Raw genomic sequence first — 27,689 nt, forward strand, 5'->3', positions numbered from 1 at the left:
TAACTATCTGTCATTTTATCAATATGTTATTGAATGTGAAAATACAGTAAGATTTACAAAAGAATTCATGAGCATTAAGTCACAACATGGAATTTTAGTTCAACTACTCCATCATTTACTTTCACTCATAAAATTGTCTTTATATTAAGCCTTTAATGAAAAATGTGAATAATCACAGCCAGTAATCACAGCACATAAAAGGAATCAGCACATCAAATACAATAATTCCATTGATGTTTATATTTATTTTAAAGTAACATTGAGTCTTTTTACAGTCTTTAAAAACAGACACAAACATAAATAAAAGACCAAGGAATGAAAAACAGATTGGAGATATTTAATTACAGAATGTGACACAGCATAAAATACAATGCGAAATATCACAGCACAGTTTCAACAGTGTTGCAGTTGCTACAAACTGCCAACAAATGCCCTCCTTCCTCGGCAGTGGTCAACAGAAACTGTGGTGGACAAGCACAGATATTTTCGTGTCTCTGACTGCAGTCAATCAGTCTCATCCCTAAAGAAGATAATGAGGTACATCCATGTGCAGGCAGACGGGCAGCACAGCGCATGCACACAAATTCTCCATCAGGTATAAGTGCCAAAGAACCTCGTTGGCACAAAGGACACCAACATGCAGGTGGTTCGGCCAGAATAGCTTCCAGGTACTCCTCAAGCAACAACTCGTAACACTCCATAAGCCGTGTCTCAGCTGAAAAAAGATTAATTTTTGGTATGCTGTGTAGATATTTCATTTTTAGATCACGTTTTTGTTCACTCTATTAATCTAGTTTGAATTACTTTGTCCCAATGTACCAATGACCATACATGTGTAATCAGAACGAGTTAGAATCTTTTTTTTTTCAGTCTGACAAAATTTTGTTGACAGTACAGAAACTGCATACCCTTTACACATGATTTATTTCTTTACATTCTTGGAGCAATAGAACTTTTATGCTTTTGGGAAACAAAATTATAACTTCATAGCTTTGCCTTTCCCAATACTGCTTCCACTACATATTTCGCAAAGTAATTTCAGTTGCTCTATACAGCATTGTTTCTTGATGAGAAAAATGTCATACAGCACCATGGTTTGGAATTCAGATTAAACTATAATTTGTTTGGTTAGTTGAGAAGTTGGAGGAAGCCAATGGCAAGCCACAGCCAAGAGGATCCTGCCTACCAGAGCACTGTGGTGTTTAAACCAACCTTGGGGTTGATTACAGTTTTGTGTACAATGTGTAACTTTTGCATCATATTACTATATGATCCACACATACGAGGGTAATCCCAAAAGTAAGGTCTCCTATTTTTTTTATAAGTACATAGACCTGTTTATTTCTACAATGGTTTACATCAGTTTACAGCTTGAACATTAGCTATTTTTCAACATAATCACAATCTGTCGATGCATTTTTGTAGACGCTGTTGCAGTTTTTGTATGCCAATGTCATACCACCTCACCGCCATGCTGTTCAGAAAGTTATGAACCTCTTCTTTCATCTTGTCGTCAGAGCTGAATCGCTGGGACCACAATTAACGTTGACAGGTACTGTGAGACTCTGAAAAAACTCAAATGGGCAATTCAGAAACGGAGAAGAAGAATGTAGAGCAAGGGCGTACACATTGTCCATGACAATGCTTGCCCACACATCGCTCGGCAAACCGTTGCTCTCCTGCAACAGTTTCAGTGGAACATAATCACCCATCCACCCTATAGTTCTGACTTGGCACCCAGTGACTATCACCTCTTCCCTAGGTTAAAAGAACATTTGGCCGGAAAGCGATTCAGCTCCAACAACAAGGTGAAAGAAGAGGTTCATAGCTTTCTGAACAGCATGGCGGTGAGCTGGTATGACATGGGCATACAAAAACTGCCACAGCGTCTACAAAAATGCGACAGAAATGGTGATTATGTCGCAAAATAGCTAAATGTTCAAGTTGTAAACTGGTGTAAACCATTGTAGAAATAAACAGGTCTATGTACTTATAAAAAAATAGGAGACCTTACTTTTGGGATTACCCTCACACATTATGTCCAGCAAGCAGTTAATTCCTACTTCTGCTTCCAAGCTTTTTTTAAATTTCTTAACGATATGTACATTGTCAATGTGAATGAGTGTGTCAACGGCTGCAGAATTATATTGTGCAAGGCATGTATGCATTTTAACTTCTCAGGTTTTTTCCAAAATCAAGGTCAACTGACGACATTGCAGGCATTTGGCTGGACTCTAATGTTTGAATGGCACAATATTTCGATAACACAACTGGTCGTCAACATCAGGTGCTCTGACCTACTGAACTATCAAGAAAACTACTGATTCTCTTATATCTACATCCTCCTGGGCTTCCTGTGATCTTGCTAACAAAGTTGCACCTGCTGTCTGCTCCCCACAGCTGACAGATGAGTCAGAGACATTTTGTAGATGGTCCACTTCCAAACCTGCAGCATTATTATGTTATTTCTTGGCTGCATCACTGCAGTTGAAGTCCATGCCTGCTTCCTGCAGAACCACTGAGACCTTTACTGTGTCTGCCGCTTAAGAGGATGGCTAAGAAGTGCTTTCTTCATTTCCAGAAGAGCCACCTCTGTTTACTGTGTGTAGGGGGAGGGGAGAGGCGTGTTTCTTGTTCAATGACTTGAGCATTGCTCCCAAGCCTTTCTAATTTGGTAGTCAGTGTCTATATTGATTGGGACTTCCTTCAGGATGATCTCAATTGCTTCCCTAATGACAGTCCCACAACCTGGGTTGGCTTGCAATAGACATTTCGCCCAACAGGACTAAGTGACTTCTGCCTTAGTAAGACACATAGAATAGAATCCAAACAACTTTCCATTTCCATGGTAGACAGAATGTTGGGGTAGCACGAGTTTGGCAGAAAAGAACTAACTGAGCTTGCTTGGTTGGTTTTAAAGAGGGGGAAAGGGACCAAACTGCGAGGTCATCTGTCCCTTGTTCCCAGTAGAACAATTACCAAGGGAAAGAAGAAAAAGAAGAAGTACGGCGCAATAACGCGAGAAAGGAAGAACCAGAGGATTGACAAAAGGACAACAAACACTACAATGGACAAAACAGAACAACCACAGAGAGACGCAGGAAACAGGGAGAAGAGACTAGAAACAAGAAAGCAAATTACCATCGCTGGCTGACCATGAGAATAAAAAAGGAGAAGCCAGCCACTCCGCAACACATTAAAACCTATGCCCTAAAAGCCCTAGGGTGGAGGACACATAGGTACAAAGGACATGTGCTAAAACTCAGTTCAAATGATAAAACCCACCCTCATGAATAAAATGTAAAACTAAAGCTGGTGTTGAAGCATTGTCGCCGAACGCCGAAGGTACGGTGCTGGGAAAGTTAAAAGTGTCCAGCAAAGAGGTGGACGACTGTCATTTGGGAGCCACAGCGACACTGAAGTGAGTCCTCGCGACAAGATGAGGTAGCCATGTGTGAGCCACGTATGGCCAATGCAGAGCCAACAAACGACAACTGATTCCCTGCGGGAAGCCTGCAGGGAAGACTTCCACACATTCACAGTCTCCTTAATGACATGCAGTTTTTTGTGCATACTATTATTCCACTCTGTTTCTCAAAGCCGAAAAACCTTGCAGTGTAAGACAAAATGCAGGTCAGTTTCAGAAATGCCCATCTCCAGGAGCGGTTTCTGCGTAGCCTGTTAGTAAGTTCGTTGCCTGGGATTCCGATGTGTCCTGGGGTCCACACAAACACCACTGAATAACTGGACAGTTTCAGGACAGATGGACTCCTGGATGTTCGCTACCAAAGGATGGCAAGGGTAGCACTAGTCGATAGCTTGTAAGCTGCTCAGGGATGTACTGAAGTGCACAACATATGGCCACAAGCTCTGCAGTCAATACATTGCAGCTAGTGGGCAAGGAATGCTGTTCAATATGGCCTCTGTGGACACAGGCAAAACCAACGTTAACATCAGCCATTGAGCCATCAGTGTAAACAGTTTCAGTGCCCCGGAATACGTCAAGAATTGAGGTGAAGTGACAGCGGAGAGTGGCGGGCCATGCAAAATGTCCAGACAAAGCTTCGGCCGAGGTGTACACCATGGAGGTGTATGTGAATGGACCTCATGTAGAGGTGGCAAAGGAAAGGACTCTAGTTCGTAGAGAAGGGATTGCACATGAACCGTAATCGTGAGCCCTGACTTGAGCGGCCGATGTGGGAGATGAACAGCCGAAGGTGGGAAAAGGAAACGGTAGTTCGGATGCTCTGGAGAACTATGAATGTGTGCAACATAACTGGCGAGCAATTGTGCACGTCGGATCTGCAATGGAGAGACTCTGGCCTCCACTAGGACACTGGTCACTGGACTTGTTCTAAAAGCTCCTGTCGCTAGGCAAACACCACAGTGGTGCACTGGGTCGAGCAAATGCAATGCTGAGGGTGCCACTGAACCGTAAACCAGACTCACATAGTCAAGGTGGGATTGAACAAGGGCTCTGTAGAGCGATCTGCACCCCAGTTGGCGTTAATCAGGCAGTGGAGAGCACTCCCGCTTAAGTTGACGAAGGAAGGGGAGCCAAGCCAATCGGGCGTCGAAAACCTGTCCTAAGAATCGATATGTCTCCATTACACAGAGTGGCTCATCATTAAGATAAAGTTCAGGTTCTGGATGAACAGTACGACGCCGACAGAAGAGCATAACACACGACTTCGTGGCTGAAAATTAGAAGCCCATGACTGCACCTTGTGAATGTCTTCCTCTAGGTGCCTCTCAGCAACACCAGTAGCGGCGGAGCAATACGAAATGCAGAAGGCATTCGCATGCAGAGAAGGGGAGACCAACAGCCCTACAGCTGCTGCTAGGCTATTAATGAACACTAAAATTAGAGATACACTCAATACAGAGCCCTGCAGAACACCATTCTCCTGAATATGGGGGGAATTATTGGAGGCACCAACATGGACAGGAAAGTACGGAACGACAGGAAGTTTTGGGTAAAAATTGGGAGCGGGCCTCGGTGGCCCCACTCAGACAATGTGGCAAGGATATGATGTTGCCAGGTTCTGTCTTATGCTTTACGTAAGGGATGGCAACCAGGTGTTGGTGCCTCAAAAAGGCTGTTCAGATGGCAGACATGAGTGACAAAAGATTATCAGTGGTAGAGCGACCCTGGCCTGAAGTCAGATGAGAGATGTTTAATCATCTGACTGTGGATCCGATCTGGCCCAGGAGCAGTGTTGGGGCAATGTGCAAAGGCACTGAGGAGCTTCGACTCTGTAAATGGGGAATTATAGGATTCACTGTGGCATGTGGTGAATGACAGGACCTTACCTTCCAGCTGCTGTTTGAGAGTGCGGAAGGCTGGGGAAGGGGGGGGGGGGGGGGGGGGGAACACCTGTTGGGGTCTGGTGGCCGAAAACACGTTTGATCTTTGCCCAGACTAGGGAAGGTGACGTATGGCACCCAATGGTTGCGACATCTCTCTCCCAACACTCCTGCTTCTGTCATTTGATAAGTTGGCGAATGCGGTCATGGAGCCGTCTAAAGGCTATGAGGTGCTTCAGTGAAGGGTACCGCTTATGCGGCTGTAGAGCTCGCTGATGCTCCTTAATTGCTTCAGCGACCTTTCGCCGGGGGCACCCTAAAGAGTGAGGGATCGTGTTTTCTGTCACAGAAACGATTGTTGTAGTCACCTGCTCAACCATCACATTTATGTTACTGTGTGGGGGAGATTCAACGGTGACAGCAGAGGTGAAAGTTTCCCAGTCCGCCTTCTCTAAAGCCCATCTGGGCAGGTGTCCATCGTCCTGACGCCGGGGCAGTGACAGGAAGATGGGGAAGTGGTCACTACCACACAGGTCGTCGTGTGCTCTCCAGTGGATAGATGGGAGAAGTCCTGGGCTGCGAATTGATAAATCAATAGCTGAGTAACTACCTCAAGCCACACTGAAATGCATGGCGGCCCCAGTATTTAATAGGCAGAGGTCGAAATGAGACAGTAAAATTTCAACATCTCTGTCTCGGCCAGTAAGCATGGTGCCACCCCACAGGGGGTTGTTTTTGTTGTTGTTGTTGTTGTTGTGGTCTTCAGTCCTGAGACTGGTTTGATGCAGCTCTTCATGCTAATCTATCCTGTGCAAGCTCCTTCATCTCCCAGTACCTACTGCAACCTACATCCTTCTGAATCTGCTTAGTGTATTCATCTCTTAGTCTCCCTCTACGATTTCACCCGATGGCTGGGGAGGGGGGTGTTGCTTCCAAAGTAGGTGGTTATGAGCATTAAAATTTCCTGAGAGTAGGAAAGGTTTAGGGAGTTGATCAATCAGAGCAGCCAATGCATTCAGGGGTACTGCACCATCTGGAGGAAGATAAATACTGCAGACAGTTGTTTCCTGCGTCGTCCTTATTGTGACAGCTACAGCATCAAGGGGGGTTTGTAGGGGCACAGTTTCACTACAGACTGAGTTTAGGACATAAACACAAACTCCACCTGACACATTATTATAGTCGCTACGGTTCCTGTGGTATCCCTTATAGCCGCGGAAGGCATGGGTTCACATTGCCAGGAACCAGGTTTCCTGGAGGGCAATGCAGAAAGCAGGTGTAAAGCTTAACAGTTGCCGTAGCTCAATCAGCCAGTCGGTGGAAAAAACCACCGCAATTCCACTGGGTGACATCATCGTGAGACTGGGAAGGCATGGAACATTCAATGAGGCAGTTTACACCTCAGGGTCACCTGCTGTCACCGACTTTTTGCCTGAGCAGTCTATATCCATTTTGTCCGAGGGTCCAGCGTGATGTATGTCCTCAGCGGACGCCAGAACCTCCACCTCATCTGCAGACGCAGAGCTTGTAGGTAGCGGTGGTGTGGGTGCTACTGCAATTCCCTTGGTCTTGGGGACCTTCTTTATGGATTTCTCTCGCTGCTCCTTGGGTTTCCCTGGCTGGGAGGACTTCACAAATTCAGTATCCGGGACTGAGGATGAGCATGAAGCCCTACGACCAGCTGCTTTTGGGCTCTACAGCCACTGGCGTTTGTCATCTTTCCCACTAGCAGAAACCTGGGAAGAGAGTGACCTAAGGGACCCCTTCCTAGCGCGAGGAGCCGACGAGAGGAGCAAAGAAGCCTTACGCTTCTCTGGCTCGGAAGTGGGGACTGAATTCCCCAATGGCTGGGGAGGGGGTTGTTGCTTCCGAAGTAGGTGGTGTGGGAGCAACAGGGAGGGAAGTGCCCCCACACCATCAAGGGGACAGGTGTAGTCTCCCGGTTCTGAGAGGTGACAGGAATTTGAGCAAATGATGGGGCAACAATTGTTCTCCAAGTGGCAGTGGAAGATGAGGTCATAGCCACAGGATGTAGGCATTCAAATTTCCTCTTGGCCTCAGTGCAGGTCAAACGGTCCAGGGTCTTATATTCCATGACTTTCCTCTGTTTCTGCAAAATCCTGCAGTCTGGCGAGCAAGGTGTATGATGGTCCCCGCAGTTGACACAGATGCGAGGCCGGGCACATGGAGGATTGGGATGTGATGGACACCCACAATCTCGACATGTGATGCTGGATGTGCAGCGGGAAGACATATGGCTGAAATTCCAACACTTAAAGCACTGCGTTGGGAGAGGGATATGGGGCTTAACGTCACAGCAGTAGACCATCACCTTGACCTTCTCGGGCAACATGTCAACCTCAAAGGCCAAGATGAAGGCACCGATGGCAACCTGATTATCCCTCAGACCCCGATGGACATGCCGGACAAAACAGACTTTTCGGCACTCTAAGTTGGCGCGCAGCTTGTCATCAGATTGCAAAAGAAGGTCGCTGTGGAATATAATACCCTGGACCATATTTAAGCTCTTATGAGACGTGATGGTAACGGAAACATCCCCCAGCTTCTCACAAGCAAGTAATGCCCGTGACTGGGCAGAAGATGCTGTTTTTATCAAGACTGACCCTGATCGCATTTTGGATAAGCCCTCCACCTCCCCAAACTTGTCCTATAAATGCTCTACAAAAACCTGAGGCTTTCGAGACAAAGGAGTGCCCATCAGCTCTCGTACATATGAGGTACCGGGGCAAATAAGGTTCGCTGCCATCCTTAGCCCTGTGTTCTTCCTATGGTGTGGCCAGGGAGGGGAACGATTTAGGATCATACTTCCTTGCATTGTAATGAGACTTTGAACACTTACAGACTGCTGGCGTTTGATCACCAGCAAGTGATGATGTGGTACGTTTCATCATGCGTCATCTGCCCTGATGCCACCCACTCCGACCAGGGGCCCTCCCCATGGGTGCCACTCAGCCACAGCAAAGGACACGTGGCAGGATGGCCATTGCCACAAGTCCCAATGCCCCAGGGTGAGGGGCACCTACTCCTTTGCATAAGTGGAGCGTTAATGGCGCAGGCATCAGCAGAGCAATCCCTATGTAGTCAAGGTGCTACAACCAACAGGGTACATGGCAGCCCCCATCACAACAGACTGGCTACCGTGCTGGATATGACGTGCAAAAAATTACATGGCCATGTGATGTTTAAAGCTTTCCCGGTACACCGGGAAAGCTTTAAACATCGCATCAAGCAACTCTACGGTGAGGAAGTGATGGAATGTATTCAAAGATTCGACAAGTTACGTGAAAGAAGACCAAGGCTGCTGAGCTCGTTGACATTCTTATTAAGTTGCAGAGACAAGGGCATTATTCCAACGTTTGCCAAAATTGTGCATTTCATAAATACCACTGCTGCAAACAACATCAAACGTAAAGCAAGCATGACTTTGGTGAGAGAAAGGATTCGTTTTACTCGGCGTGAATTGGATTCTGTGTCAAAGGACATGTTCCACATACATTTGGAATTGGCAGCAAGACTATCTTCTCTGTCGTGGGACTGGGTGGATGGTGTGACATGGGCTAAAGCAAACTGGAGCCATGATAAAGCTGTGACCAGGCAAACTGCCAAGATTGACAGACTTTCTAAACAGATGCAGCAAGAAGTTCCAACTCGATGATCTGTTGTTAATTTGACAGAGGAAACTTTAGATGACGCGACTGTGTCTGTGCTAGCAAAAGGACTGAATTTTGCTCCCACACCTGTTTCATTGCCACTAGTGGATTTCATCAGTGCCATGGAAGAAGCTGTACGCCGTCTTGATACAGATGAAGCGGAGGAAGTTCGTCGAGAGTCTTGCCGTGTATTGACCAGGGGTGCACCAATGAAGAAAAACTTCTTGCCCATGGAGAGGATAGCCCTCCATAACTTACGAGCAGATGTGGATACAGTAGTCTTAAAATCTGACAAAGGAAACGCTACTGTCCTCGTACCGAGGGATGACTATATTAATAAGATCAATGTTTTATTATGTGATTCAACGTATCGCAAAATCAATAAGGATCCCACGAGTCGAGTAGTGCGAAAAACAGCAGAACTTTTATCAAATAGTTCTCTACCGAAGGAGGTCATCAAGAGACTGAAACCAAACAGTTCAGTTCTACCTAGGCTATATGGACTGTCTAAGATCCACAAGGAAAATGTGCCATTACGTCCAATTGTGAGTAACATTGGAGCAGCCACCTACGACCTAGCAAAATTCTTGGCATCTTTGCTCAAACCAATGATAGGGAAGTGTGCACATCACATAAAGAATTCTGGTGATTTTATCAGTCGACTTCAGTCATTACAACTGCAAAGTAGTGATTTATTGGTCAGTTTTGATGTGGTTTCACTGTTGACAAAGGAGCCTCTGGTGGTCTCACTACACCTCATTGGCAATATGCTTGGTGCAGACATTACAGCGTTGTTTGAGCACACACTCTCCTCTACATATTTTGTATTTAACAACGAATTTTACGAACAATCTGACAGTGTCGCCATGGGGAGTCCTTTGTCTCCCCTGGTTGCCAATCTTTTTATGGAGGATTTTGAGGAGAGAGCACTCGACTCTGCCACTTTTAAACCGACAGTATTTTGGCGGTACGTTGACGACACTTTTATAGTGTGGCCTCATGGTTTGGACTGTCTCCAAGAATTTTTACGTCACACTAACTCCATATATGAAAACATAAAGTTTACCATGGAGATAGAGAGAGATGGTTGTCTGCCATTTTTAGACGTCTTGGTGCGATGGAAGAGTGATGGCACACTTGGTCACTCGGTGTACAGAAAGCCCACTCATGCAGACCTGTATCTACAAGCTACTAGTTGCCACCATCCAGCACAAACAATGGGTGTTCTCAAAACCTTGGTCCACCATGCCCATACTATCTCTGACGCTGACAGTCTTCAAGCGGAACTGGAACACCTGCAAAAAGTATTTTTGAAGAATGGCTTTTCACCTAGGCAAGTGAACAGAGTGATGAAGACCTATGAACGACGGAACAAGGAAGAGGAAGAGGCCTTCAGGTCGACTGTTTATCTACCATTTATTGGGAATATTTCTTCACAGATAGGCAGAATATTGAGAAAGTATCAAGTGAGAGTCATCTTTCGCCCTCCTTCCAAAATTTCATCACTGGTGGGATCCATTAAAGACGACCTGGGCCTGCGTAAACCAGGTGTTTACAAAATTCCGTGTGAATGCGGCAAATCATATATAGGGCAAACAATGAGAACTGTGCAGGAACGCATTGTGGAACACCAACGGCATACTCACCTTCTCCAACCCACCAAGTCCGCAATCACCGAACATTGTATTTCCACAGACCATTCCATGAATTACGACACAAAAATTTTGGCCCATACATCAAACTTTTGGAGCTCGATTATCAATGAATCTATGGAAATAAGATTGTGTGACAACGAGACTCTCATCAATCGAGATAGCGGTTATCAGCTGAACTCTGCTTGGAATCCTGTTGTAGAGAAACTTCGTAGTCGACGTAGTTATCTGCATAAAGATGGAATTCGACCTGACACCGATACGCCAGGCTTTCGCAGTGGAGAGCGCGAGGCGCAGCGCACGGAGCCGTTATGAACGCGCACGCTGAGCAGCGCATGCGCAATGTCACCTCAGAAGGCTTTAAATAGCAGAGTTCAGCGCGTACTCGCCAGTACTACTACAGTGGCATTCACCTGAAGATGGCCAGAAGACTCTGCGCCGAAATATCGTGGCAGGAAGTTACTGATATCCGGCAGTTCTCCCGTGTTTTTACATGGCCATGATTGGTGCAGAAAATGACACTGCATAGTGGGTGGAGGAAAACAAACCCAGGAAGGTGTCCTCACCCAAGAGATGGAGGACGAGCGGGACTGCAATGCCACGATGAGAAAGTGGGCTAAAGATCCCAACGCACAATAGACACGATGCACCATGTAAGGCGCCCTTCCCTGATTGGCTCGCTGTTCGGGAAAATTTTGAAAAATGGAGGTCAAAGCCAACAGGGGACCATAAAATAAAAGGCTGAAAGGTGTGGACTCCTTTTAGTCGCCTCTTATGATGGGCAGGAATACCTCAGGCCTATTCTAACCCCCGGGCCCGCAGGGAGTAACTGAGGTTGTACATATGCTGCCCCACATTGAGCAATACCTCTCAACAAATACATGTAACTATCAGACTCAGAAGTCGGGTGTCTTGAAGATCTCAAAACGCCCTGTCAGATGAAGAGGATTGGATCTGAACTTCAGCATTTACAAGAGAATTTTCACACGTCTATTGCCATATCCAAATTGCAAATGCATTTCATATATCAGCATCTTGGCAGAAAGAAAAAGTACAGGTGGGAAAACCAAATGCAATGCCCCTATGCAGAGAATCTCTGCAAAAACCATGAAAATCCTAAATAAACATAAATGGCAAATGTATGACACACCTGCTGAAAAAGACAAGCATCATAACAGGCAATGTAAAGGACAATTTAAGCTTGCAGAAGCCAGAAAACTACAATGTTCATTGTGAATGTGGTATCTCATATATTAGCCAAATAATCAGAACAGTGGAAGTTTGACCTGTGGAACACTAACTCCACACGAGGCTTGGTCACTCTTGTGAATCTACAGTGGCTAAGCACTGTCTGGATACAGACATTCCACAAATTACGATGTGATGAGAACCTCGGTCCAGTGCTCGAAAGTTCCCAGAAAGTGTCATTAGGGGGCCAACTGAACTCAAATTATGAGTAAATGTACTGGGGGCTGGTGATCATGTGAGAATGTGCTACAGCAAACTGTAAATATGGCAACAGAATTATGCCACTTCTCTTCAAATGCAAGGTCGAAATCACGCTATCATTATGCCATTTCTCTTTGAATACAAGCCAGAAATCACCAATTCTCTTCAAATGCATGCTAGCAAGCAAATAAAACACATAAAAACAAGCTTTGTAGCGCTCTCCCCATGATAACTAGAAGCTAGGGTCGAGTGCCGAAATGACAGTCAGCTGCACAACAACAAACTCAGAGAAGGGATGTGGTTGTCTCTGCTTTCGACCTTGCATGCCCTGATGTAATGTCATCCCGGATGGTGTTACCATGCTCAATGTACCAGTTCAATATTTTTCTTTGAGCAATACATGCAAAGTATTATGCAACAATGTAAGGAAAGAGTGACTGATACTTACCAAAAAGGTTGCATGTTAAGTTGCAGGCAGGCACAATTAAAAGACACTTATGTATTAGCTTTCAGTCACAGTCTTCTTCAGAAAAATAACACACATTTATTCACACATGCAAGCACATCTCATGCACACATGACTTATCTAGGGCCAGAATGCAACTGTCGCATGGAATGGAAGCAGCGATCTACAGGGGGCGGTAACAATGGATGGCAGTGTACGGGTGGACGGGGTGGGGGGGAGCACTGTGTGACAGAGTGTACAGGGAGTAAACTACCAACAGTCAGAGTGCAAGCAGGCTGTGGGACAGAGTGTTGGAGAGGAGGAAGGGGAAAAGTGAAGAAGGAGAGGAGCGGGGAAAGATGGGTGGGTGTGACAAGCAAAGTGTATGAGGGGTTTTAGAGGTGCAGTTTTTACAATATTGCCACAGCCAAAGTGGTCTAGACCGTGGACTGGCGATTCATTGGCCTGGGCTTAAATCCCACTGCTACCAACATTTTTTTTCCATTTTATTATACTCCTCACAATGTTAAAACCTCAATTATAAAATTTAATTTTTTGACTGCTACAGACATGCCCTCTACATTCCATTCTTGAGCCGGCTTTGTTGTTGCTATACTGTTTGCCTAACTAATGCTGCTGCTACGAAATACACATCTGAATTTAGGAAAACTATTAGTTGAAAAAAATTGATTTTTGCACATCTTACATTCAGATATCTTCACTCAATAAATGACAATTTCTTCTCATTATTCATCATAGTTACTGTGCTGCATCAAATTAAGTAAAATACTGCAAAAAAATTTAAAGAGTCTGCAGAGTTAAAAATGCATGGTGTGAACTTTGCTTATGGTTGATTTTAGTCCATACATTTTTGCGTATGAAATGTAGGTAAGATACTAAATTTTCTTTGAAACCGAGTGCAGAATGATGTCTTATTTCATTTTCAAGTCATTAGTTTATACATCCATCAGACAGTCGGGTGCGGCATGCCCATTTTCATCCTGTGACAATAGTCATATTTCATAAACAGATCAAGACATTGAAATGAGGCTTTTTTGTACATGATAGCACACAAACAGGCACATTATATAATAAATGATCTAACCTTTTTCTTCACTAAGAATGAAGTAAGTCATCCGCAGCACTGCGAGGGTTGACGGTACGGAATGTGTGAACAAGTGAATAGCATGTAAGTTCTCTGAAGGTTTCCAGGAAAGTGTGAGGGATTTTCGAGCAGTTGCCCATGTAAGAGTCCCACAGTCAAGTGGTCAAATACACAGACTGCAAATTTGATAGCAATGTTAATTGACTGATCATAAAATTTCAACAGTATTAATACATTACAAGTACTTACAATTACTATTCTACTAAATCAAATGGCTATAGCAATCATTATCGCACACTGGTAAAATTTTGCATGAGCCGCCACTGGGTAAATGTTATCGACAGATACTACCAGCTCAAGAAAACTCAGAACTGAGGGGTCAAAAAATAATAATGGATGGTGTTCTGAGGTTACCAAACTACATTGTCATCAGGAACTCTTTCACAAAAGAAGTCCTAAAAGAAACTTCCTGGCAGACTAAAACTGTGTGCCCGACCGAGACTCAAACTTTCTTTCAGGAGTGCTAGTTCTGCAAGGTTCGCAGGAGAGCTTCTGTAAAGTTTGGAAGGTAGGAGACGAGATACTGGCAGAAGTAAAGCTGTGAGAAACGGGCGTGAGTCATGCGTCGGTAGCTCAGATGGTAGAGCACTTGCCCGCGAAAGGCAAAAGTCCCGAGTTTGAGTCTCAGTCGGGCACACAGTTTTAATCTGCCAGGAAGTTTCATATCAGCTCACACTCCGCTACAGAGTGAAAATCTCATTCTGGCAAGTCCTAAAAGGATAGTGTTGTCAGCTAGTGGTAAAACCCATTTGGTTGTATTGTTGTGGCACGTAGAATTTAAGTATATTGGTCAATAACAATACCTCTGGTTCAACTGGTTGTGTGACATAGCAAGGTAATGTCAGATCAGGTTGTCTTGTAGGATGCTGTGAAGAAGAAATGGGGATGGCAACTAGTAGTGGTATGAGGTACTCTACGCCATGCAGCATATGGTGGCTTGCTGAGTATGTATGTAGATGTACCTAATCTGTGACAAGAAGCACGCCCCCACGCCTGACCCCCAGCCAACTTGGTACAGGCATGAAACAGTGACATAATAAACCCTCTGCTCTTGACTGGAGGAGGGGAAGCCAATACAAGTAAAAGAGGAAGGGGCTAAATGCATCAGAGATCAGAAAGACAGATGAAAATAAAACAAAAGAAAAAAAAATTGGCTAACAAGCAAGACAGACATGTGAGCCGCCTGCCCCCCCCCCCCCCTCCCCTCTCTGCAGGACTGAGCATGCAGTGGTACACAGTCCTCCCATACCCAGACCACTACTGATCCAGTACAGTGAAAATAACAAATAGCGGAATAAAACCCTCTGTTTTTGAGAAAGCATAAAATCTGATTGAGTCTTCTTGCATTGTCAGCCAGCATCAAGGATAAGGATTCCTTAAGACCCTACATTTGGCAGAGTGCTATAAGGAGACGGCACTGAAACACAATAACATGATCTTTATTAACAGTTTTTCCAAAGCGGGTGACACTGCTGATCCTTACACTTGGCTTAAAAATATTAACTTCCCAGTAATCACCACCTAATAAATTCTGCACCATCCTTGTATTTGACTTCCATGACTACTACCTGACAATATGATCTTTAGTTTTTTGTGCCCCTTTTCCTTTATAGTCTTATACTACACATTACACCCTGTACTACTGGGTGCTTCTGAACTTGTTTCAAGATGGAGCACAAGCTCAGATTAGGGAAAGGTGAAGAAGGAAAGCTGTTGTGCACTTTCAAAGGAAGCATCCTGGGATTTGTCTTATGTGAGGCAGGCAAATCACAGAAAATCTAAATCTGGATGGGCAGTCGTGGGTTTGAACCGTCATCTTACGGAATGCGAGTACAGTGAGCTAACCACTGTGCTACCACACTCAGTACGAAAGCTATGACACCTGTCACATCTTTTCATTGAGATGGCACACTTCTACCTGTAAAGCTGCTGAACCAGTTTGCAGTTTCAAGATTAGGTACAATTTTCTAGTATTTGTAACCAGCATCAATTCCCCATGTAATGAAGTTGTAACACAACATTCCACATGAAAATAATGCTGACTCTACAGAAGTCTTCATGATATTCAGTTAAACACTTGTGTAAGTTACACAACTGAGAATTTTTTATCTGTTAGTAAGAAGTAATCCCTATTTCTTTCTTATATTCACACCTTTCTGATTTTTTTTCCATCTCCTCATTTTTCCAATCTAGACCTTAACTGTACCATCTTTCCGACATATCACTCCTCTCCACCTTAGTCCATCTTTACTTCTCACCACCTCCCCTTATCTCTGACTGAATCTGGCACAGTGCTTACCAATGTACTGTCTGTGACTACCTACTTTCTATATCTACTTTCCATATCCACTTGCTTCAAATTTTGCTACCTGGAGGTAAATAATGGCTAGCCAGTGCTGTCTCTTAATTTTACAAATTAAGTCTTAACCTCACCAAAGACTAACTATATTCAATATAAAACAAATAAAAATTACAATCTGGTAACATAAATAGATATCATTAACCACATTCTAAATGAAAGAATGTGTCACATTCCTTAGGACCAATCTTGATGACAATGTAAAACGAAGTCCACACACAGCTAAACCAGTTCAGCATTACTTTCACTTACAACAACGTCTCACTATGCTTACACTATGACAACAGTATTTCTTTCAAGCAGTTTCACACTCTGTTGTGTTTTGCAGTTCTCTTGGGACAATGCCACTTAATACATAAAATATTTATTCAGCACATGCAAGCAGCAATAATTCTAAGTGAAGTAACTTCACATTTTGCAGAAACCTTGGACTTCTTATACTCACTTCCCAATACATTTTCTCCTTAACAGTATATCTTGCCCCCCCCCCCCCCCCCCCCCTCCCCCCCAGAGCGATGGATTTACACAGCCACAACAGAAGAAAGAAACATTTCTACATCAACTTCAATAAGCTCCTATTATAAAAGACAAAAACTTAGAATGCCAGAAATTACATTTCTTTTTGGCCATTCATTCTACAAAATATCATCTTCCAAATTCAAGACTAGAAGGAACCAGTTAGCGGCATAAATAGCAGCAATGTTAACTGTAAATAGGTAAGTCACTTTTTATACAAATCTACAGTCATATAAACACTAAGCTAACAGTAGATGAGCAGCAGCTATTTGAAATAACTGAAGATGTAAAAGGTTTCTTTCAAAGTAACAACTTTGCTCTTAATTTTATTACGTTAAATCTAGCATGTTCTATCCCAAGTTATATAGAGCAGTGAGGTGATAATTAATTAAGGTTGCACTGCATATACCTCTCTTTTTACTACCACTCATTTCATCTTACAGCCACCAATCATCAATAATGTGTGTTTTTTTGGTGGTGGTAATTTTCTAGCTTACACTTCAATGTCATGAAAAACAACTAACCATATTTTACTATGTAGTCCATACCCACAAAAATTTGACATCTAAGATATGAAGGAGATCTTGAGAGGTCTCATCACCACTTTCAGAGGTGTCATCATTTCACATTCCATCATAATATTAAATAAAAGTAAATAGTTTTACCTTCTTTTTCTACAGTTTCTTCTTCTTTTTCTATTGTAAATTCCTCCTCAGAATCTCCATCCATACTTCCTGAAGGTGCCTCTACTATATCCATTACTTCATCACGTATTGTATCTGATAAAACATTTTGTAGTTCATCATTTGGCAAGTTTCGGAGGAGGTTCATAATCTTCCCACGGTCCTGTTTCACTCGTTTGTGGCAGCGCTTGAAACGAAATAGGTCATTCATTGATAACTGGTATTGTTCCTATACTGTACTTCACAAATAAAGGGTGCAACAATAGAAAAACTACACTTTCATGCTGCAAACAACTGAGTCAAATCATTAGTGTAATATAGATAAGAAAATACAGGCCTATAAATAACAATGCTACGTAAAATAATTGTGTATTACTGTGTGCTGTACATCATTTGATGAAGATTTGCAGTTACAGTTGGTGGCTGGAGACATGAAGGTCACCAGGTTCTTTTTCCGACATCACTGTGACCGGAAAAAGATCCTGCAAGAAAGGACCAATGACGACTGAAGAGAATCACTCAACGTGGCAGAAATGGAACCTTTCTACAAATAGTTGCGGATTTCAAAAGGCTATCAATAAATGCCAACGTGTGAACCATTCAACGAACCATCAACAATATGGGCTTTCAGAGCTGAAGGCCCACTGGTGTACCCTTGATGACAGCACGACACGGAGCTTTGTGCCGTGCTTGGACCCGTCAACACAGACACTGGACTGTTGATGACTGGAAACTTTTTGTCTGGTCAGATGTGTCTCATTTCAAATTATATTGAGCAGATGGGCGTATATGGGTAAGAGACAACCTCACGAATCCATGGATCTTGCATGTCAGCAGGGGACTGTTCAAGCCGGAGGAGGCTATGCAATGGTGTGGGGCATGTGCAGTTGGGTGATATGGAGCCCATGATACGCCTAGATATGACTGCCAGGTGACACATATGTAAGCATCCTGTCTGATCACCAGCATCCATCATGTCCATTGTGCATTCTGATGGACCTGGGCAATTCCAGCAGGACAATGTGACACCCCACATGTTCAGAATTGCTACAGAGTAGCTCCAAGAACACTCTGAGTTTTAACACTTCCGCTGCCCACCAGACTCCACAGACAGGAACATTATTGAGCACATCTGGGATGCCTTGCAACATGCTGTTCAGAAAAGAACTCCAGCCCCTTGTACGCTTACAGATTTATGGACAGCCCCCTGCAGCATTCATGGTGTCAATTCCCTTTAGCACTTCTTGAGACATTAGTAGAGTCCATGCCACGTCGTACTGTGGCACTTCCGCATGCTCGCGAGGGGTCCTGCACGATACTAGGCAGGTGTACCATTTTCTTTGGCTCTTCATTGTGTGTGTGTGTGTGTGTGTGTGTGTGTGTGTGTGTGTGTGTGTGTCTATATAATACAGGGAAACATTCCACGTGGGAAAAATATATCTAAAAACAAAGATGATGTAACTTACCAAACGAAATCGTTGGTATGTTGATAGAGACACTAACGAACACACACACACACACACACACACACACACACACACACACACACACACACAAAATTCAAGCTTTCGCAACCAACGGTTGCTTCATCAAGAAGTGTGTGTGTGTGTGTGTGTGTGTGGGGAAGGGGGGGGCGGAGGGGGGGGGGGGGGGGGGGGGGGGGAGCGCGAGCTAGAGTGTATACCTGTTCCTTTCCCCCCCCCCCCCCCCCCCCCCCCCCCCCCAAGGTAAGTCTTTCCGCTCCTGGGATTGGAATGACTCCTTACCCTCTCCCTTAAAACCCACATCCTTTCGTCTTTCCCTCTCCTTCCCTCTTTCCTGATGAAGCAACCGTTGGTTGCAAAAGCTTGAATTTTGTGTGTGTGTGTTTGTTAGTGTCTCTATCAACATACCAACACTTTCGTTTGGTAAGTTACATCATCTTTGTTTTTAGAGTCTGCAGAGCAGTACGGCATGCCGTAGTTTTCCTTTCATGGCCAAGTTCCGTGATCATGGGACTTGGTAACTAGGGAGATCTATGTACACTAATCAGCCACAACATTATGACCACTGACCTATTATTGATATAAACCCATCCATGTCATAGCATTGTCACTTGGTGAGGAATGACTGCCAATCACACACACACTTGGAGCATGTAGTTATCAGTGAGCATGTGTAGAATGGGGAAGGTGCGCAATCTATCTGAGTTTGACCAAAGGCAGATTGTGGTGGCCCGGAGGCTTGGCACGAGTATTTCAGTGGCAGGTGTCCAAGGAGTGCAGTGGTGGTTGTCTTCAAGACATGGTGAAACCAAAGTAAAACCTTATCCAGGCATTGTGGGGTTGAGTGGCCAACTTCCACCCCCCCCCCCCCCCCCCCATTACAGACGTCTGATGTCGTAGGCTGGGCAGACTGGTAGAACAGGACAGTCTAAAGATGGGTCACCACAGCTAACTGCCTGTGCATGTGCCAATGTTAACACCACAGCATTGTTAGGTACGACTGAAATGGGATGTGACCACTGGTGCTGGATACTGGTGCAGTGGCAGAGCATTGATTGGTCTGACGAATCCCGATACCTTCTTCATCATGCCGAAGGGAGGGCAGGGTGCAAATCCATCTTCCATGGGAGCAGATCCTTGACACTTTTACTGCAGGACAGAGACAAGCTGGCAAGAAAATTCACATGGGTACCAATGGGTCCAATGGAGCTCGTGCAAGGCACTATGATGGCCAAGGAGTGTCACACACTGGTTCAGACTACATGCATCACTTCGTGACAATCATGTTTCCAGATGGCAGTGACATTTTTCACCAAGATAATGCACCATGTCACAAGGACAGGAGTGTGATGGAGTGGTTCGAGGAACACAGTGGCGAGTTCAGTAGATCAGAAACCGGTTCAACACATCTGTGATGTGACTGATTGCAGGATCAGAGCTCATTGCCTCCATCCCCCGAATTTACAGGAATTAGGCGACTTGTGTGTGCAAATGTGGTGCCAGTTCTCTCCAGCAACCTACCAAGGCCTCATTGCTTCCATGCCACAACGCGTCGTCGCTGTTATTCATGCCAAAAGTGGACATACCGTCTATAACATTGGTGGTCATAATGTTCTGCCTCATCATTGTATAACACAGAGCCAAATTTGACTGAGAACCATAAGGACAGTCCATTTTTGTTATTAGTTGGTTGTATGAAGTTACTGTTGATCAGAAGTTAAACTGAATTGTAATTGGAATAATAAATCCAGTTTGTGAGCCTACCAGTGCCTGTTAGTACATAATAGCAGCCACTTCACAGTGTAAGTATGGTGGTAGGCGGGTTCCTTCCAAAACGAGTAATATCACTCAAAGAGGAGGAATCCTCGCATTTGGCGACTGGATTTGTGAACCTAAGAACATTAAATAAGATGAAATGTGACACACATATATGAGGTTTCACAGAAGTAAGACGGCGAAATAACCATGCATGCAAACAATGTCCGCTGACAAGTATGTGGGGAGGGGGGGCACTGGGTAAAAAAAAGTGCTACTAATCTGCAAAGTTCAATTACAATTGCAATGTTAAAAATGGACACTGATAGGGTGATACAGTTTGTGCTAAAGGAATATCACTATTTACCAGTGAAAACTGTATTTTTCATCATTCAAGAACAATTTAATGGTAGTAACAAGAATCAGGCCAGACAAACGCGTGGTTCTGGAAGAGGGGCAGCAGCCTTTTCAGTAGTTGCAGGGGCAACAGTCTGGATGATTGACTAATCTGGCCTTGTAACACTAACCAAAACGGCCTTGCTGTGCTGGTACTGTGAACGGTTGAAAGCAAAGGTAAACTACAGCCGTAATTTTTCCCAAGGGCATGCAGCTTTACTGTATGGTTAATGATGATGGCGTCCTCTTGGGTAAAATATTCCGGAGGTAAAATAATCCCCCAATCGGATCTCCGGGCGGGGACTACTCAAGAGGACGTCGTTATCAGGAGAAAGAAAACTGGCGTTCTACAGATCGGAGCGTGGAATGTCAGATCCCTTAATGGGGCATGTAGGTTAGAAAATTTAAAAAAGGAAATGGATAGGTTAAAGTTAGATATAGTGGGAATTAGTGAAGTTCGGTGGCAGGAGGAACAAGACTTTAGGTCAGGCGAATACAGGGTTATAAATACAAAGTCAAATAGGGGTAATGCAGGAGTAGGTTTAATAATGAATAAAAAAATAGGAATGCGGGTAAGCTACTACAAACAGCATAGCGAACGCATTATTGTGGCCGAGATAGACACGAAGCCCATGCCTACTAGCTCTGCAGATGATGACGAAATTGAAGAAATGTATGATGAGATAAAAGAAATTATTCAGATAGTGAAGGGAGACGAAAATTTAATAGTCATGGGTGACTGGAATTCGGTAGCAGGAAAAGGGAGAGAAGGAAACATAGTAGGTGAATATGGATTGGGGCTAAGAAATGAAAGAGGAAGCCGCCTGGTAGAATTTTGCACAGAGCATAACTTAATCACAGCTAACACTTGGTTCAAGAATCATGAAAGAAGGTTGTACACGTGGAAGAACCCTGGAGATAGTAGAAGGCATCAGATAGATTATATAATGGTAAGACAGAGATTTAGGAACCAGGTTTTAAATTGTAAGACATTTCCAGGGGCAGATGTGGACTGATCACAATCTATTGGTTATGAACTGTAGATTAAAACTGAAGAAACTGCAAACAGGTGGGAACTTAAGGAGATGGGACCTGGCTAAACTGACTAAACCAGAGGTTGTACAGAGTTTCAGGGAGAGCGTAAGGGAACAAATAGCAGGAATGTGGGAAAGAAATACAGTAGAAGAAGAATTGGTAGCTTTGAGAGATGAAGTAGTGAAGGCAGCAGAGGATCAAATAGGTAAAAAGACGAGGGCTAGTAGAAATCCTTGGGTAACAGAAGAAATATTGAATTTAATTGACGAATAGAGAAAATATAAAAATGCAGTAAATGAAGCAAGCAAATAGAAATACAAACGTCTCAAAAATGAGATCGACAGGAAGTGCAAAATGGCTAAGCAGGCATGGCTAGAGGACAAATGTAAGGATGTAGAGGCTTATCTCACCAGGGGTAAGATAGATACTGCCTACAGGAAAATTAAAGAGACCTTTGGAGAAAAGAGAACCACTTGTATGAATATCAAGAGCTCAGATGGAAACCCAGTCCTCAGCAAAGAAGGGAAAGCAGAAAGGTGTAAGGAGTATATAGAGAGTCTATACAAGGGCGATGTACTTGAGGACAATATTATGGAAATGGAAGAGGATGTAGATAAAGATGAAATGGGAGATACGATACTGCGTGAAGAGTTTGACGAAGCACTGAAAGACCTGAGTCGAAAGAAGGCCCCGGGACTAGACAACATTCCATTAGAACTACTGACGGTCTTGGGAGAGCCAGTCCTGACAAAACTCTACCATCTGGTGAGCAAGATGTATGAGACAGGCGAAATAGCCTCAGACTTCAAGAAGAGTATAATAATTCCAATCCCAAAGAAAGCAGGTGTTGACAAATGTGAAAATTACCGAACTATCAGTTTAATAAGTCACGGCTGCAAAATACTAACGCGAATTCTTTACAGGCGAAAGGAAAAACTGGTAGAAGCCGACCTTGGGGAAGATCAGTTTGGATTCCATAGAAATATTGGAACACGTGAGGCAATACTGACCCTACGGCTTATCTTAGAAGCTAGATTAAGGAAAGGCAAACCTACATTTCTAGCATTTGTAGACTTACAGAAAGCTTTTGACAATGTTGACTGGAATACTCTCTTTCAAATTCTGAAGGTGGTAGGGGTAAAATATAGGGAGCGAAAGGCTATTTACAATTTGTATAGAAACCAAATGACAGTTATAAGAGTCGAGGAGCATGAAAGGGAAGCAGTGGTTGGGAAGGGAGTGAGACAGGGTTGTAGCCTCTCCCCGATGTTATTCAATCTGTATATTGAGCAAGCAGTGAAGGAAATAAAAGAAAAATTCAGAGTAGGTATTAAAATCCATGGAGAAGAAATAAAAACTTTGAGGTTCACCGATGACATTGTAATTCTGTCAGAGACAGCGAAGGACTCGGAAGAGCAGTTGAACAGAATGGACAGTGTCTTGAAGGGGGGGATGTAAGATGAACATCAATAAAAGCAAAACGAGGATAACGGAATGTAGTCGAATTAAGTCGGGTGATGTTGAGGGTATTAGATTAGGAAATGAGACACTTAAAGTAGTAAAGTAGTTTTGTTATTTGGGGAGCAAAACAACTGATGATGGTCGAAGTAGAGAGGATATAAAATGTAGACTGGCAATGGGAAGAAAAGCGTTTCTGAAGAAGAGAAATTTGTTAACGTCAAGTATAGATTTAAGTGTCAGGAAGTCGTTTCTGAAAGTATTTGTATGGGGTGTAGCCATGTATGGACATGAAACATGGACGATAAATAGTTTAGACAAGAAGAGAATAGAAGCTTTCGAAATGTGGTGCTACAGAAGAATGCTGAAGATAAGGTGTGTAGATCACATGACTAATGAGGAGGTATTGAATAGGATTGGAGAGAAGAGAAGTTTGTGGCACAATGTGACTAGAAGAAGGGATCGGTTGGTAGGACATGTTCTGAGGCATCAAGGGATCACCAATTTAGTATTGGAGGGCAGCGTGGAGGGTAAAAATCGTAGAGGGAGACCAAGAGATGAATACACCAAGCAGATTCAGAAGGATGTAGGTTGCAGTAGGTACGGGGAGATGATGAAGCTTGCGCAGGATAGAGTAGCATGGAGAGCTGCATCAAACCAGTCTCAGGGCTGAAGACCACAACAACAAGAATCAATGTGTTGCCTCACATAGAAATAACTGGGAATGAGTTCATTCGTACACAATACCATACGTTATAGTTGGTTTACATCTCTGTATTGTTGAATATGAGTCAAGCAATACCTCCGTACATTTCCAGCATGCCAATTTAGAGCTATGAAGAGTCACTGGACACACATACATCAGTTGTCCACTTCAGCATGCAGCATTACTGCCACACAGTAGCAGAAGTGGGCAAACATTCCAGCCCTCCAAATTAACACTTACGAGCAGCGCGACATGTTGTTTAAGGGTGTCATAAGCATGTACCTTTTCAGCTATAAATATCCAGTGCGTCAGAAACGAGCTATGTGTATTTGTTTGCATACTGATACATATATTGCATAGAATGAATTCAGTGTAAACTAGCAATCAGTGCATACCACCTCAGTTCTCTGAAGTTCTTTTAAAGTCAAGACCATACCAAATTCATTCAATAGTACAGCAATAACTGTGTGTCGATGTACCAAATAGTTAAGACGTGAATTCAACAACCATGGCTCTCACAGGAGATCATCAACAGCCAAAGTGTTGTTACATACATTTGCATAACAGATCAATGTAAAATTTTCACAGAGGTAATGGCTTTGCCATCAAATAACAGATCAGATGAATAACAATTTTACCCAATTACATTCAAGGTTGAACAAAATGGATACCAGATTGCAACAGGTGGAATTAATATCAATAATCTTATGACACAGGTCAATGGTAGAATGGAAATTAGAATCTACCTAGGGTTCAAACTCAAACAAGCAGAAGAAATAAGACGTACAGTAGGAGATATTACATGACAAGGAAAACTTCTTTTAATACAACCCCAGACATGATAATTAAACAGCTTCAAACAGAAACCAGGTTACTATGGACTAAAACAAACATGCAAAAATTGACAAACATATTGAAACAATATCATTCTTAATTAATGAAACTGACATTTGTTACACTGGACTACTGTAATGAGCACAGAGAAAGTAAATTACATTCACAGGCGAATAATACCCCCCCCCCCCCCAACACACACACACACACACACACACACACACACACACACACACACACACACACACACACACACACACACACACACACACAGATGCGGGCACGCACATGCACACAACCAGAGTCGCTGGCTACTGAGGCTAGAATGTGAGCAGCAGCACATCATAGGAGAGAGAACAGGATGGTGGTGGTAAGGAGGAGGCTGGGATGGGGATGGATAGCACGGTAGAGGTGAGGGACAGTAAAGTGCTGCTTGTGGGAGTGTACAGTGACGAGGTGGAGAGAGGGCAGGTGAGGTAGATGCAGTTGGGAGGTTAATTGGAGGGTGAGGAGAGGGGTAGGGTGGAGTGGAGGTATGGGAAAATGTGAGAAATAAAAAGACAGGATGTGTTGGAACAGAGGTCTGTGTAGTATTGGAATGGGAACAGTGATGGGTCTAGATGGGCAAGGACACTGACTAACGAAGGTTGAGGTCAGGTGGGTAACAGGAGGTCCAGTTGTTTCTTGGCCACAGTTTGTCTGTGGCCATTCATGCAAAGAGACAGGTTGTTGGTTGTCATGCCCACGAAGAATGCAGCGCAGTGGCTGCAGCTTAGCTGGTAGTTCACATGTCTGGTTTCACAGGTAGCCCTGCCTTTGATGGGATAGGTGATGCTTGTGACCAGATTGGAGTGGGTGGTGGTGGGAGGATGTATGGGACATGTCTTGCATCTAGGGAAATGAGCTGTGAGGCAAGGGTTTGGGAGCAGGCTTGTGTAGGATTGACAAGAATATAGTGTAGATTCGGTGAGTGGTGGAATACCATTGTGGGAGGGGTGGGAAGGATAATAGGTAGGACATTCCTCATTTCAGGACATGATGAGAGATAGTTGAAACCCTGATGGAGAATGTGATTCAGTTCTCCAGTCCTGAGTGGTACTGAGTCACGAGGGGAATGCTCCTCTGTGGCCGCATGGTGAAAGTTTTGGAGGTGATGGGTGACTGGAAAGGTAAGGCAAGGGAGATCTGTTTTGTACAGGGCTGCAAGGGTAATTACTGACTGTGAAGGCTACAGTGAGACCCTTAAATCTTCAGGCCCATCCCAGAATCTCTCCCCGGAGTCCATATCTCCCCTCACCACCACACTCTGCACTCCTATCTTCTACATGCTTCCTAAGTTCCAAAAACACAATCACCCAGGACACACCATTGTGGCCGCTTACTGTGCCCCTATTGAGAGAACCTCTGCTTTCACACACCAAAACATTCAGCATATTATCCACAACCTACCCTCCTATATAAAAGATAACTATTTCCTCCACCGACTCTCCACAGTTCCTGTTCCTTTACCACATGGTGCCCTGTTTGTCACTATTGATGGCACTTCCCTTTATATTAACATTGTTAAAGCCCATTCCCTTAACAATGTCGAACACTACCTTCCACCATGCCAAACAGATTCCAAACTGACAACCTCCTTCCTAGTCACCATGACCAACTATATTCTCACTCACAATTACATTTCCTTTGAAGGCATTACCTATAAACAAATTGGGAGTACAGCTATAGGCACCCACATGGCACCATTCTATGCCAACAAATTCTTGGGCCATCTAGAGGAATCCTCTCTAATCACCAGAATCCCAAACACCTCACCTGGTTCCGATTCAGTGATGACGTCCTTATGGTCTGGATCGAGTGTGAGGACACCCTGTCAACATTCCCCCAGAATCTCTTAACACTTTCTGCCCCATCAGAATCTCTTAACACTTTCTGCCCCATTGACTTCACCAGGTCCTACTCAACCCAACAAGCCACCTTCCTCGACATTGACCTCCACCTCAAAGATGGATACATCAATACTTCTGTCCACAGAAAACCTACCTAACACCAGCAATACCTCTACTTCGACAGCTGCCACCTGTTTCATACCAAGGAGTGCCTTCCATACAACCTAGCCACTCATGACCATTGCCTCTGTAGTGACGACTGGTCCCTCTTGAAATATACCAGGGGTCTCACTGAAGCCTTCACGGTCTGCAATTATCCTCCCAACCTTGTACAAAAACAGATCTCGCTTGCCTCATCTCTTCCGTCACCCAACACCTCCCAAACTCCCACAATCCGGCCACAAAGGAGCATTTCCCTCATGATTCAGTACCACCCAGGACTAGAGCAACTGAATCACATTTTCCACCAGTGTTTCAATTATCTCTCATCATGCTTTGAAATGATGAATGTCCGATCTACTATCCTTCCCGTCCCTCCCACAGTGTTATTCTGCCACTCACCGAACCTATGCAATATTCTTGTCCATTCCTATACAACTACTGCTCCCAACCCCTAGCCACACGGCTCATATCCCTGTGACAGACCTAGATGCAAGATCTGTGATGTACATCCTCCCACCTACTCCTAATCCAGTCATAGGCATCACCTATTCCATCAAAGGCAGGGCTAACTGTGAAACCAGTCATTTGAACTACAAGCTAAGCTGCAACCAACGTGCTGCATTTGACGTGGGCATGACAACCAACAAGCTGTCTATCCACATGAATGCCCATTTACGAAGTGTGGCGAAGATACAGCTGGACCATATTGTTGCTGAGCCCACT

The 27,689-nt window shown here is 44.0% G+C and overlaps 1 protein-coding gene across 1 annotated transcript in view; it reads right to left on the reverse strand.

Annotated features, from left to right (window-relative positions):
- Positions 1-225: 225 nt before the first annotated feature.
- The window catches only part of LOC124546865, a 39,184-nt gene continuing 11,720 nt past the window's right edge, over positions 226-27,689 (reverse strand). The window contains exons 2-3 of the mRNA XM_047125069.1: positions 17,230-17,434; positions 226-715 (exon numbers count right to left, since the gene is read on the reverse strand). Of these exons, the coding sequence (XP_046981025.1) occupies positions 381-715; positions 17,230-17,434 (540 nt within the window). The 3' untranslated portion in view covers positions 226-380. The remainder of the gene's footprint in view (positions 716-17,229; positions 17,435-27,689) is intronic.

This window comes from Schistocerca americana, chromosome 1, assembly GCF_021461395.2.
Source record: "Schistocerca americana isolate TAMUIC-IGC-003095 chromosome 1, iqSchAmer2.1, whole genome shotgun sequence".
Classification (NCBI taxonomy): domain Eukaryota; kingdom Metazoa; phylum Arthropoda; class Insecta; order Orthoptera; family Acrididae; genus Schistocerca; species Schistocerca americana.